The sequence below is a fragment of the Bacillus rossius genome, chromosome 1, assembly GCF_032445375.1.
Source record: "Bacillus rossius redtenbacheri isolate Brsri chromosome 1, Brsri_v3, whole genome shotgun sequence".
NCBI classification, from domain to species: Eukaryota; Metazoa; Arthropoda; class Insecta; order Phasmatodea; family Bacillidae; genus Bacillus; species Bacillus rossius.
Window position 1 is genome coordinate 218,040,943 of NC_086330.1, and position 14,853 is coordinate 218,055,795.

At 35.9% G+C, this 14,853-nt stretch overlaps 1 protein-coding gene across 3 annotated transcripts in view; it reads left to right on the plus strand.

The window, feature by feature from the left end:
• The window catches only part of LOC134527290 (DENN domain-containing protein Crag), a 771,918-nt gene that overhangs the window by 715,795 nt on the left and 41,270 nt on the right, over positions 1 to 14,853 (plus strand). For all 3 annotated transcript variants that reach the window (XM_063359840.1, XM_063359841.1, XM_063359842.1), the window contains one exon: positions 11,690 to 11,851. In XM_063359840.1, the coding sequence (XP_063215910.1) occupies positions 11,690 to 11,851 (162 nt within the window). The remainder of the gene's footprint in view (positions 1 to 11,689; positions 11,852 to 14,853) is intronic.

Sequence of the window (14,853 nt, forward strand, 5' to 3'; positions counted from 1 at the left end):
CAGTGAACTAGACATCACTACCTGTGTGTAGTGTTGCGTTACACTTTTTAACACATTAGAGTTTACATAAAATGATAAATTCAAAATTTTGTTTAAAAGTATAAATATCAGCGATCAATTTAATTAATGTCCAGTATAACTCAGTCAGTAAAACATTCGGAAATATGTATAGGACCTGTTAACCTAAATATTTGTTAACAATTAAACTGAACTAAGATGTGTTAGAGTGGTTTTTTCTCTGTCCGTATATTAGAGGTATGGAACATCAATAAATATAGTTTAAAAAACTAAAGAAACATGCTTTTAAAGATTATCAAACTAAAAAGTTAAAAATAATTTTTAAAATTTAATTTATGACAATAGTATATAAGCAATACTAGTATAAATGAGAAAAAAAGCTTGAGGCGCTTCGTGCCATATTTTTTGTATATTAAGCGCCCCATGCTTTTTTCTCATTTATACTAGTATTGCTTATATACTATTGTCATAAATTAAATTTTAAAAATTATTTTTAACTTTTTAGTTTGATAATCTTTAAAAGCATGTTTCTTTAGTTTTTTAAACTATATTTATTTTTAACTTTTTAGTTTGATATTCTTTAAAAGCATGTTTTTTTAGTTTTTTAAACTATATTTATGTATAATTATCATAGGGAAATCAGTTACCCACACTACCTATTACCATCTGAGATAACTATTTGAAGTTGAAACGTCACAAAGAAATGGTAAAGTCTCTCCGAATCATTTACAGTTAGATGTATGGATATAATCTTAGAATTTGCCAGAATAAAAAACATTCTTTTTATCCGGCGTGGCCGGGAGTAGAACCCACGATCGCTGAATCCGTAAGCTGACGTCTCAGAAGTCGCGCGCCTTTGACCACTCGGCTAACGAACGTGATGAAATTAGTGGGACATTTTACACTGATGAGCCACTCACTCTTAGTCGAAAGAGTTACAGACGGACAGACAAACAAACATACAGGTGAAGCTAATATAAAGCATGTAATAAAATACGCATCTGTCGCCCATTTACTTTAAATACAGAATTATAAACTACATATTGTGAAAACATTCTGCAGCAGTTTTTGCTGAACGGAAAAACACGGATGAGAAGACAGACGAAATGTGTTTCGTAAGTGATTTTTCGTCAAATGAAATGGAACAGGACAGTGCTTATCAGAATGAAATTACAGAACTACTTTTGTGCAAGGAAATGTATTTTACAAAGACATTTCAAGAGAAATCACCTTTAAATGAAATAGATCTTGCTGACATGGAAGAAATAGACTTAGATTTAGAGGCCAGGCCCCTTTCAAGTGACGAAATTTCTCTTGAAGGGCTGAAATATGTTTCTGGCTATATAGCTCACCGTTTCAGAAATAAATATCCTGACCTTGGCACTACGGATTTCAATTCGGAGGACGATAGCTGGATACATGTACAATCAAAGGGTAACTTAAAATGTCCCACTAATGAATTTTTTGAATTAATAAAGATCTCTGAAATGTGTTTTGATAATATTCATGGCAACAATTTGTGCAAAAAAGAGCGGAATTTTGAATCACTGACTAAAATTATTTGCGGAACTACTGAAAATAAATATCCAGAAGAAGTTATATACTGTTTTGTCAGGACAAGAACGTATATGCGTATCAAGTATTTGAACATGAAATATTTTAACGAACAAGACCAAAAATGCAAAGAAAGCAATAAGATGAGGAAAACTACCCTCTAAGATTTTTCAGTGTGATAGTGTCCACTTTCCTTCACCATAATATGTATGTTCATAATTTATTTACGATGTTTTTTAATTACTATATTTAAGAAAAGCATTTATTGTGAATATCGCAGCAATTATGTAGGGCTTAAGGTATTTATTGTATTCCAAATATTGAGTATGTCATTTTTATTGCCTTTATTAAAAATAATATATTTATTAACAATGTAACAAAATTGCGATATTTTTGTATTGCTATTGCAATTTCGTTTCTTGTAAACATTATTGTAGACTTTTTCATATTGAAATTAAATTTGCTATAGGGTTGTTTGTATTTTAATTTTACAGTTATAAGATTTTTTATATGTTGTTTACTGTTTACCAAACATTTGAAAAATATTTCCTTAAACATTTCCATGGCAATAGTCTTGTTAGCTTTTCGGGTAACTCTTATACATGGATGATAAGATGGTGCGACATCTAAAACATATCACACCACCTTTACATAACTATAAAACTAAGAGGTGTTTTCTTTACATAATATTAAAGCACAATGTTTCCTTGTGGCGTAGGTGATTTAGAATTTCCATTTATCTAGAAAAATGGGCTTTCAGAATGTTTTTTAACACACAGTGTTTCGGAAGGTTTTTGAAGAAAAAAATTGACTACGCTTTTTATTTTTTTGCAGCTGAATTCGGGCACTTGCATGAAATATAATTAATCCGTAGGAAGCGCAATGGTTTAAAGTATTGATGTTGAAGATTTGAAAAGATTTATTGAAATAGTGTGAGAGAATGAGCGAGTTGAGTGAGAAGAGTGCGGGAGTGGCCACATGACGTCTGCGCAGTTGCGGATAAAAAATAATCCATTCTGCCTCCCCATGGCGAAGAATGAGTAAAAGAGAAACCTGATAAACATTCCCCTCCTCCGGGCACGATAGAACCTTATCGGCTGTGTGTTAGAGGGAGAGAGAGATAAAACCTTCGAGGTTTTGTTAGTTCCCGCTAGATGGCAGGCCGCAGAGCGACCACCAGCGACACCCTTCCCGTATGAAGGCCATCTCGCCACTGACGAGCTGGAACTAAGCTCCTGACCTCCCTACATAGTAACGGTCACCCACATAGGCATCTAGACTCTTTAGTGGTCATATGATACAAAATTCATTGTTTTCGGGCCTGTGACCGTTTTTTACCGTGCACCAATCGCCTTAAACAAGAAGAGTTTTAAATGGTACAGTTATGAATCGTATTTACCGCAGAGTGTGATTTGTGTTTTTATTCAAAACCTCACACAATTATGTAATTTAACTTTTTAAAATAGTTTAATATTGTAAGAAAAAAAATTAAAATGTAAAAAAATAGTACCAGTGGGTATCGAACCTGAGCCAGCGAACTGCCAAGCCATGCGCTTGACCACTGCGCCACTTGTTCGAATTAGAAATTCTTTAAAACATATTTCTGTAACATCACTCCAACTTAACTAACAAATTCTGAAAAAACTTTTGGCATTGGTACAGATTAGGCATTTACCAACCATCCAAATGAATGACAAAATAGTAATCTGGGAAAATATTTCAAAAATTAAGACAGAATTAGGACTAATATTTTTCATACAAAACTCATTTAACACAATGTTGATGATGGGTTCCATCATTCAACTATATCCGTTAGTTTGCAGGTTGCTGCGAACTTCACTAAGCCGACTGAGAATGAGGGTAAGTTGCCAAACCTATATATATGACCGTATTCTGCAGCATAATTGTTTCTTCAATGGTCATTCGTTATGAAAAAAAAAAAACGTTTATCTGTAACATTTTCAAAATTGTGTATGCATATTACAATTTTCATCCAAATAATCCGCACACAATTTTTCGTAAAAATGTGTTTTTAAAAAGCATGAATCATGGCTAATTCAAAACTTTACATTGCTACATGGCAATGCTGCATAGCATACATTCAGTTAAGCTCCAAGCATGATTAACTTGCTGTTGATTAATTAGTGGTGTTAGTATTGACAAATATTGTCCCTTTTACAAGCCGCGTACAGCGAATTGAAAGTCACAAGGCCAAGTTGCCACGATTTTGTTGCTATAGCGACAAAGTCCCTTATATACCATGTAGTAACCTTGTCGCTTAAGCCAGCCCCGCACGATACCCTTTTCCTTAGCCTTTTTTTTCTGTTGGTGCACCTTCTCTCGTGTAAGTAATATTCTAGCACCCTTTCAAAGGTTCTCGCTCTGTGTATACACCCTGTTGTCATAGAGAAACCAAATTATTTAATAGTTTAATGGCATGTCTTACTACACAATTTTACATAAGTCCAATTTATATTTATAAATTTCTGAATATTATTAAATAAACTGTTTTTGATTTAAAAATTATATTATCCAGCACATTCAAAACATGAACAAATGAAAACTGGGAAGTACCATACTTCACTGCAATAAAATGGTGTTTGTTTGACTTCTTGTTTTGTTCACAATTGCATAGTTGACTTTAACATTAGGTTCAAATTAACAAGTGATTTTGAACAGAGTAACTGAACACACTAGTGTCATATGCTGCGTGGAGAAAGTACTTGTATGTTGCTGAGCAAGCGACGCTAGGCATGTCGTGTCTCGCTGGACAACAGATGGCAACTTGCAGCAGGCAAGTCGTCATTTATTTCACGACGCGGCACCATTACTCTTTGTGATACGCTACCCGTAACTTGTGCTGCTTCACGTGACACACGAGCTGTGCTGTGACATGTAACATTTGACCAGAGCAGCGACCCGCAACCTGCGCCACAATCCGCACAGTGACACACAAACCACATAAGATCCACTACCCGCGCAACAACACATGGCCCGCGGAGCGACCCACTAACCTGCAACAACACATGGCCCGCGGAGCGACCCACTACCCTCGCAACAACACATGGCCCGCGGAGCGACCCACTAACCTGCAACAACACATGGCCCGCGGAGTTACCCACTACCCTGCATGGCATGCGACCCGCTCAGCAACAATCAATCTACACCGCCATCCGAGCCACATCATACCTACCACAATTTAAGGAGAACATTGCTTGTAATGTAAGTGGGTGTGAGAGATTTTAGAAACAAATTATTTTATTATGTAATCTAGTGCATGAAAATGGCAGAAATAAGATTATCAATATTTTTTTTTGAAGAAGTGGTGTTATTACGTTATTTTTATCTCACTGTTCAAGTATTATTAATATTCACTGTTTGACATTGACTATTATAATATTTAAAAAAAAAAAAAAAAGAATGATGAATTCTCAGAGAATCCTAATTAGTTCATATTTTATTGCCATGATACATCATACATTTTTCTAAACAAGCAAAACATGTAAAAAATAAAATAGGTACCCTCAAATTTTTTAATATATTCTGCATATTAATATAACATTGTAGTACACACAGAATCTGACCAGTGCACTAATTGGGTGCAGTAAAATAGACTGGCCAAGCTCGTGTGGCGCGTGTTCTGGACGTGTACCGCCAGGGCCAGGCGTGTCGCAATACGCTGCTCAGCAGGTGGCAACTTGCCTGTGGCAAGTCGCCCTCTACTGACTCTTAGCAACACGCGACCCGTGACATGCATGGTGTTCCTCGAGGAGAGAGCGAAGTGATGTAACATTTTTGCTGTTGCGGGTTGTGGCCTGGCCATGTGACTTGCAGTTACAAGTTGCAACCACGACACGGCTGTCGCGACAACAGTAAATATTCCCTATCTCTATGCTTAAAATATGACTGTCATATTGCTCATGGTTTGAAGATGTGTGTTTGTTGTGAGAAAGACTTGCAATGATTACTGAAGCTTTGCGGTTACAATTATCTACGATGTCTGAAAAACCCTAAAATTATTAAAATTTATGAGGAAATGAGAATCTTGCTACAGGAATAAAGTCATATACGTGACTGGAGGAAAAAATAATATTTTTTATTGAGTGTGTAACGTTGCAAGACTCTGCCCTCCCCAACTTTTACAAGTGTTTGTTAAAAGAATAAATATTATGGTTTCTCAGTATCTCAGTATTTCAGCTGAATACATAGCCTGTAAGGTAGTAAGTAGTGACCTAGTTTTTCATACTTGTATTTTAATATTTGTAATATTATTGTAATTACAGTAGAACCTCATTTTTTACATATTTCAAGGGACCAGGAAAAAAATATGTAAAAACCGGGAAAAACGCTAAATGAGGGAAATGTTCAAATTGTTTTTATAATCTCGCTATATGGGAAACAAAAAGAAAATATATACCACACTAAATAATATGTCAGAGACGGTTACATTTTTAAATATTAACTAGAACTTCACTATCTCACATAATTAAAATTATAAATATATCCAATATCCCCGTTCTTCATTATTGCCGAAAGTTAAACATGAAATTTGCTGTTCTTGTGTAAGAGATGAGAATGTTGAAACATCTTGATATAGCCACTTGGTGCTGAAATTTTGTAACACATTTGATTTTTGAACTTTGTATTTAATTACGTGTTAAAGTTTTATTAATTTCAGATTTTTTGAGAAATAATACTATAAAACGATAGCTACCACCATTAATATAATTGTTTACGTTGAGGAATAGAAGTTAAATTGCCATTGCATTGTTTGGATATTCATTGCAGCCATTTGACTTTTCAGAATGTTTCTAATGTGTTAAAACGAACATTGCCGAATATGCACGAAGACGCCATATTTATAGGAAACTCGTACGTTGCTTAAAACGTATTTTAATAATGGAACAGTAATCCGCTCTTTTGTGTATTTAAAATGTGAGTTTTCACCTTTATTTTCATGCATAATACATTTAAGATTAAAGGGGAACGCTAAGAAAAGTACTTATTAATTTTCATGTTTATGTCACCATACGTTTGGTTCATGGCCGTATGGTGTACAATAGCACGTGGCACAAAAAAAAGTAAGTTGTTTATAATTGTAACGTTGCAAGAACCCTGCCCTCCTAGCTAAATAATTTTCTTTTAAACTATTTTTATGCATGTAAATATTTCTTAAAAAGTCTTTCTAATGATATTTTACAGTTTTTATATATTTAAGGGTTGTTATTTGCACGTGCTATGTGTTTTAAGAATGTCCCTGGTATTTTTACAGACATTTTCAATCATTACTATTTTTTATGTAATTATTCACAAATAAGCCGTTGTACTAGATTTTTGCTTTTTTTGGCCTACTATTTCAGGTTTTTATAATTTTGTCAAGTAATTTGTATAATGATTGCTGTTTTTATTTTTCATTAACATGTTGCATAATAATTATAGACCACGGGACTGTGTCTGAGGTGATGTATTAGAGAGAGTCATAAGAGGCCTGTAAGTGCGAGTGAGAAAGAAACAGTGATTCCCCGCCAACAGAGACAAAAACTGGGATTCACCACGTGTCTAGGGAACTGAGGATAACTGCTGTCTCACGGTGTGGGAGAGAGAGAGAGAATGTAAAGTCCCTAGCTCTATGGAGAGAAAACTGTTTTCAATGTGTTTTCTGTATTCCTATTGGCTTGTGATGTGTAGTGTGAATGAAGTGTGCGTGTGATTGGTCGGTGAGGTCATGTGACTTCTCCTCCCTGCGTGGAGGAGACGGTGGCAGGACTTCAGCAGTCGTCCGTCGAACGCTGCACAAGTAGGTCGCGTTCGGTGACTTCTCGCAAAGTATGTAGAAATTGTTGAAGAGAAAATTTAACGTCGGTAGCTAGAGCCATGCCGTTAATTAATCATTGGTTTTGAAACTTTTTGGATATTTTCAATTAGAAATTGCGGCTACCGACGTCAGCGTTTGGCTCGTGGCGAAGTTCATCTTCGCTGGGTGCGGCCAGGTTTGAGGCCGCTCTGACTTCGTGTACTTACAGTAAAATATTACTGAAGGACGTTATTTTTCGTTAATTCTCATCGCGCGAGCTGCGAGTAGTTTTCGACAGACAGATGTATGTGTTGAACGAGTGAGTAAAACATTGAAAGTGATAGGATTCGTCTGTGCATTCTATTTTGAAAAAATAAAACAAAAACTAAAAATTGCCGCAACATCTTTTTATTTTGTATGTAACGAACCGTTATACAATGGTGAACGAAGCTGTGGTGACCATACACTCATGCAGTAATGCTTAATAATTAAACTTCACGCTATTCATTGTGAGAATTTATTGTTTTCTCTAAATTTTCCAATGGTTTGCCACGAAATACAGCACTAATTCTACGTAAACAATGGGAAATGCTTTTGCACAAGGCAGGAAAAGAATGCATTATTAGTATAGGGAAATTGACAGTGCATGTAAAAAAATACGTTAATCGCTGGAATTCGTATATCACGGGTACGTAAAAATGAGGTTCTACTGTAAATTTGATGTTTTGTTATTTTATTTGAAAAACCTCTTGACTATAATTTTACTGTCTTTCACTTTACTGGCGACTTGATTATTATTTGTGTAAGTGTGAATTTCAGTAATCTATTGCATTTAAATATTCCTTTTTAATAATAATATTGTGTATGTGTTTTGTAGTGATTTTAAAACCGTGAGTATTGGGTAGAAGGAAAGAAAGACATGAGGCGACATAGCGGTGCCAAAAGACGACAGTGTATCGCTTCTTGTGTAAGAGAGAGACATATGTTAACTCAGACCGTGGGAATATCTTACGGGGGAATCTGAAAATTCGGTGTCCAATTTAAAAGATACAGGTGTAAGAGAAAGACACAGACATGTGACAGAGCGAGGCGATGGCCTCAAAGAGGAGCCGGGGGGGGGGGGGGGGGGGGGACTTCATCATAATTGTAAGAATAAGTGTTGTAGCCAATAGTAAAGCAGTATTTCGGGGAAGTCCCCAGCTAATTGAAATTTTCTGTAAGGTTTGTTAATGTGCTGAGTTTTGTCAGTCGTGCGAGGGTCGGGCCGTCTCGGCTGCTAGGAAATATGTAACATTGGTTTTTCTGGAGAAGAATAAAAGCCAAAATTCGTTTTAGACTTTTTATTGAGTAATTTTCCTTCACATCACAGTAAACACGTTATCATTCACACTTAATCCATAAAATAAATATTTACTGCCTGATATCTATAGAGTCATGTAGTTAAAATTTACATTAAGATTTTTAATGGAAGTATTGAAACTTTAAATAGTATTCTTGTGGCAAGAATACAGTGGTGAAAAAAAATATTTGGTTTACTTTAACAAAGGTACTGAGAACACTATCATTTTTACAGAAATCCTTAAAGGCAATTTATAATTGGGCATAATTATACAAATCTGGAACTAAAAAATTAGAGAAAGTTGAATATGGTTCCAAGGTCTGTTTTTAATAGTTTGGAGAATGCTTATTCGAGGTTGCTGCTTAGGTAATTCTAAAGGTGAGTCACTTTTCTCAAAAAAATTTATTAAAAATTCCAACTAGGTTTTTTTTTCTTACTGGCATATTTTATAATTATTCTTTATGATGGTGTTGTCATAATTCAAGTAATTTACCAGGTATTTGCCATAATGTTGAGTGTTAAGGTTAAGTTACTTATTACAAATCATTTATATTGTGAGAATGGTCAGTTAGGGTAGTTACATTACAAAATCTTTGAATATTGTTTGAACAATTGGTTATGAATTTCAAATAAACATGTAGCTAATTTAACCTACCCTAAAACAACTACCATTCAAAATGACAACTTCCTGGTAAACTACTTGAAGTACCACAATGCTCTCTTACATAATGATTAAAAAAAAAATGTCAAAAAATTTTTAAAAATTAATGGGGGATTTTTATGAAAAAGTGGCTCTTGTAATCAGGTCAGGGAAAACCTAGTCAGGGAATTTCATTTTAAATTTTGTGTGGCTACTCAGTATATATAAAAATAATGTATATTTATTGTTGCAGAAACCAAATCAAAATTTATCAAAAAATCTTCTTAGTTAATAATGTACTTTTTTTTTTTAATTTGGTTGGAATTATTTTAATGGTGTATATCAGAAACTGTCAAACTCCAGACCACCTCAGCTAGCTTGAAATATTTTTTCTAGAGTGGACATTAATGTTTCATTAACACGTGCAGAAATGTATTTGGTGCTGAAAACCATATATAAGTTCAAGAAAAACAATTGTTACAGTTGTTGATTACTAATGGAAATAATGTCTCTCAGGCAAAAACTGAGATTAACGTGTAGTTATTGATTCTCAAAGAAAATTCACAGTCATCATGGCGGCCATCTTCCGACCAAAAAAGCAAGTACATGTTGAGTATACAAATTTTTGCACAAAAGTTCTTCACAGACCTCAAAAACAAACACGTTGACTGTTCGCGGGTACCAAAGGATGAATATTAAAATTTAGTTCACAATTAGGTCTGGTGGTTGCACACGAAATCACGATACAAGCAGAAAGACTCAGTCCTTCAGAACAAAGAAGAAATTCACTCTATCCTTGTGGGCTAATACAGATGACTGTGATCGTAAAATTCCAGTTTAAAGTTCCGAAAAGTGAAAAAAGGTTGATTATATCCGGTAGAACCCTTACCACAGCCGCAAAATTTACTGTTCAGCTTATGGTTTAGTTTTGAGCCACTGCCCAACACAATACCTCTTGGTACCTAGCACAGAAGCTGACTAATGAACAAGGCTTTGCAGCCACATACACCCGAAGGAAGTGGCAGTTGCATGACCACTCCAACCAATCACAGCACAGCCTCACAGAACCATAGCCCCTCGCAATGAGGCTTTTTCGACAGAGATTACAACAAGAAAAAAATCACAAAATCTGGTGACATAATTTTTAATGAATCAATAAATGACATGGATAAAATACTGGCCAATACTGGTGCATGGCAACAGAACCCTTATGAACTCCAGTCTTTTCTCATAAGCTCCAAACTCTCTCTTTCATTCTTATTCAACCAGCCAACTATTGCTTCAGCTCGTTTAAACAAAGATTCATGGCAAACAAAAAAAAATACAAAAGAAAATTACATGAACACGCTTTTATGAATAAAGAAAACAAGCAATACTTAACAAATATGTGAAAGCATAGAATAATGTAAATACACAAACTGGTAAAAATAATGCCTATGGACTTATTCACTATAAAGCAAACAAATCATCAGAACAACTTAGAAAGCATGAACTAATGTAAATTACGGTCATGAAACATACGGCAAACACAGGATTACTTCTTAAAAAAATAAAAAGAATATATTTATATGATATCAGAAAACGTATCTATAGTACTGAATTTTGGACATAGTAAATGGTTATTTAAACCAATTAACAAGTGGTGTACTTGGTTGTTACAAAATGAATAAACAAAAAAATTGATGTTAATTCTTGTATGTAACATCAAATGATTCACGAATATTGAATGTTCTTTTTAATACTGGCATACCCCTAATCTCAACCATTAATAACATGTTCCTCCTGGTTGGTTGTCACACATCACTTCTGTGGACACCCGCCTTGGTAGTAGCTGTAGGCAGCAGCTTATTTCCCTTCAGCTAGCAGCAGAAGTCAGTTGTAACTAGGTTCTACTCTACCTCCTGGTTGTGTGTTGTCACATCATGTCAGTGAACACCTGCCATCAGGGGCGAGGGGGAGGGATTATGTATTTTGCAAGCACAAGAGGGCCCTCTCAGAGAGGGGATTTTTGATTCCAGAGAGGCCCCGGCTCCCCCGGATCCATGCCATGCCTGCCGTGGTAGTGCCTGGAAACATGTGGTCCTTTGCCAACTAGCAGTGTTGGTCTGTTGTAACATGTGGCACTTGTTTGCCCATTTACAAAATTCCTTGTTCTTTGAATGGAAGAAATATTTTATTCCTTAAATTTTAACCTTTTTGTAGTAATTGTGACATGGAAAACAGTTGGAGTGAGACGTAATTGAAACGGCATGTGCTTTAAAGAAGTGCTCTGGCATCTTGGCAGCTGTCACCTGGAGTGGCTCCTGTATCCACAAGTGAACCATAGGAGTTGGGTATGTTGCAGGAGGAGGGGACAGAGTCTGTGGCGCTGGAACCAATCGTAGTGCCTTACCTGAACCCACTGGTGTTGCGCAAGGAGCTGGAGAACATCTTGCACTGCGAAGGAGATGTGTGTCTCACGCAAGCGTGCTTTGTGGACCAGCACCCTATCATCTACTGGAACATGGTACGTGACTTGTTCTTAGATCCTCCCTGCTTTGCTTTTTGCTTCCAGGTCACAACAAACCAAGGTGTGCAAATATTTTCAAATGCAAATAATTGCACAAAAAAAATATTTATTTTATATTTGAAAAAAATTACATACACTTTTATAATAGATTTGAAATTTATTTAAATATTTTTAGAGCAAAGAAAATAAATCCTTTTTTATCGCTGCAGCTAAGTGACAGTTCTGTTTCCTTAGTATTATCATACCTATTAATTTATGTTACAATAACATTATTTACATTATTATCGAAACTTTTTTTTGTTTGGGTGTAGAAAACAGGTTTTATGACGAGTAAAAGAAAGCCTTATTACAAGTCTTCCCCTGCCCCACCCTTACTTCTCAATAGGAGGAGCTGGGTCTCCATGACATGTTCTCATAAAAATCACTGTGATTTCTTTGTTTAGTAGAGTATGGCATTCTGGTGAGTTAAGGGGATTAGTGCAGAATAAAAAAAGTAATATTTCATACTGAAAATTGGCTTATGTGTTTCATAAATGTGTACTTATAAATAATATACAGTAGAACCCCGATTTAACGAAGTGCTACGGTTACCGAAAATGTTTACTCTAAATCGATGTTTCGTTAAATCCGATTTACCGATTTTCAATGACCCCCGCACTCATAATCGCGTCCCTACGTTTCCATATCGTAAACAGGGTCGACGCTGATATCTTGTGCTGCCGTGCTATCTCAGACTTCGTCAACTTTCCATCTTCAACGTTTTTGATCTCGCTCGTACGGCCCCCGGTTCGTACGTACACCTCGGTCGTACATACAGATTTTCAGAAACCGTGAAAAATGAGGCATTAAATTTTAAAAAAAATGTTAAAAATATGAAAAGTGTAAGAAATACGTTAAAGTTTATTAAAATACAGTCGCAACCTGCAGCGTTTATAACAAATACGAGCTACATACACATTGCGTCACAGTAAAAAATAAAAAATGGCCGCAAATTGATGGAAATTTACCGTCAGCGCGCCGTACGCGGAGAAACGTCATTGTACTCGGTCAGGTGCTGTTACGGCGCGGCGTAGCCGCCGGCTGACTCTCTTTGTTCGCTGAGCTGCGCAGCACTTATAAAAAAACGTATTCCAAAAACTAAACACCGCGCACAAAGCTCTTACTGAGAATAATAGAGCTGTAGCAAACCGTATGTATTCGGTACCGAGTAACAGGTGCGCCATCTAGTAACGAGTAACGAAACGTTACACACGGCTGCATCTCGTTACTCGCATTTTTCGTATGTTTTACGCATGCGCGCGCGTATTCGATGTATTTACGTTACAAAGAACGATGTTTGTTTATTAAAGGAATTGTGTGTAGAAAAAGTTTGAGATTGGAACAGAAACAACGTAACAAAGTATTGTTTACAAATTAGAAATATGTAATTATGTTTTTTTTTATTATCGCGTATTTTCACGTTTTTTTGTTCTTATCTTAAAAGAGATAATATAAAAAAACCGCTCTAATGAGATTTAATTGTTTTTGGTTAACAAAAACTGTTAATTATGAAATATTGTTAATTGTTTATATTCTATTTATTATTATTTACGCGACGTCATACTGTTTGCGTACACAATACGACTCGATTCGTTGCTGCAACATAACATAGCATGTTATGCGGTATCAGAAGTAACGAATAACGTAGCGATACGATAGTAACGAGTACTAATTGTTATAGTAACGAATACATACGGGTACGCTTTTTTTTCGTTACTTTTACACCTCCATAAGAATAATGATAATGGCGTATTGGTGTGACGTTGTCACAAGTTGAAAAAACCTGGAGGATGGGTTAGGGAATATTTGGAAACGTGAGATTATTGCCTAGCACTGTTACTATGTGGGCGTGAGTGGAAGATAACGTGGTGAGTCAAGCCAGGAATATGGAAGGGGGAGGGGGATGCGGACAAAGAAACCCTTCATGACGTCATGTGTCGCGGACAGTCTATCTATCCAGGCGCGCGCAATGGCACGCACCTACGCAATTCAGTTACAGCTCCCGGAGTTTTTAAGCAATTTGAACAATTTTTTTTTATTTTTTCGTTTTTGGACAGATGATGCAAAGTCACATATTAATATATAGTACCTCCATTCTATTACTGACACCACAGAGTGTATTTCTTAATAATATTCCATTACAATTTACTTTCATTTTTTGGAAATCTATATTAATATTTTAATAAATTGGTGTTTTTTGATGGTTCCTGAAAACCTTTACGTTAAATCGCTGTTTTCGTTAAATCCGTGTTCGCAAAATCGGGGTTCTACTGTATAGTCATCTGGATCGTTGTAAACTAGCAGGCCAGATATCACATGTCACTGGCGAGACAGCTCCGCGAGGAAGGTTGTCGAAGGCACAGCCCAGAGGGCTGCCATCTAGTGGGCATCGCTGGAAGGTCTTATACAACTGTCTGTCTCTTCCATGCGGGTTTTCCTTGGAGCGGACAGAGGAAGCAAGTCACAACAAGAAGCCTTCTCCCCCACCCCTGTTCCTCATCTTTGGAGCTCACAGCCGTAATGCAATCACCAGGGCCAAGCCAGGTTTTCTTGCATTTGGCCCATGCAAGGAACAAAGATATAAAAAGAAACAGTCTGTGAAAAATTGTTCATAGATAAATTTTTGCAATGTGGTAGAGTCGACTATGCTTAATAACATACCATAAGTTTACCACTGTAGACCTTGTGCATCACTGAAAACATGTAGTTAAGTCCTATATGACGACTTACAGCAGTCCACTAAAAGCTTCCCTTTTACACAATTTTTAACGTATTATACACATTTATGTTGAAAAATTGTCCAGGTGTTAATATTAATGGTACGATTTAAATTTATTAATTTATGAAATAAGACTTTTTTTTTCTCATTCAAGGACATAAAAACACATTTCACATAAAATAAATGGACCACGTGATAATCAGTAGACCAAAAGTTGTTCCGTGTGTCTAAAGCTTTGTGG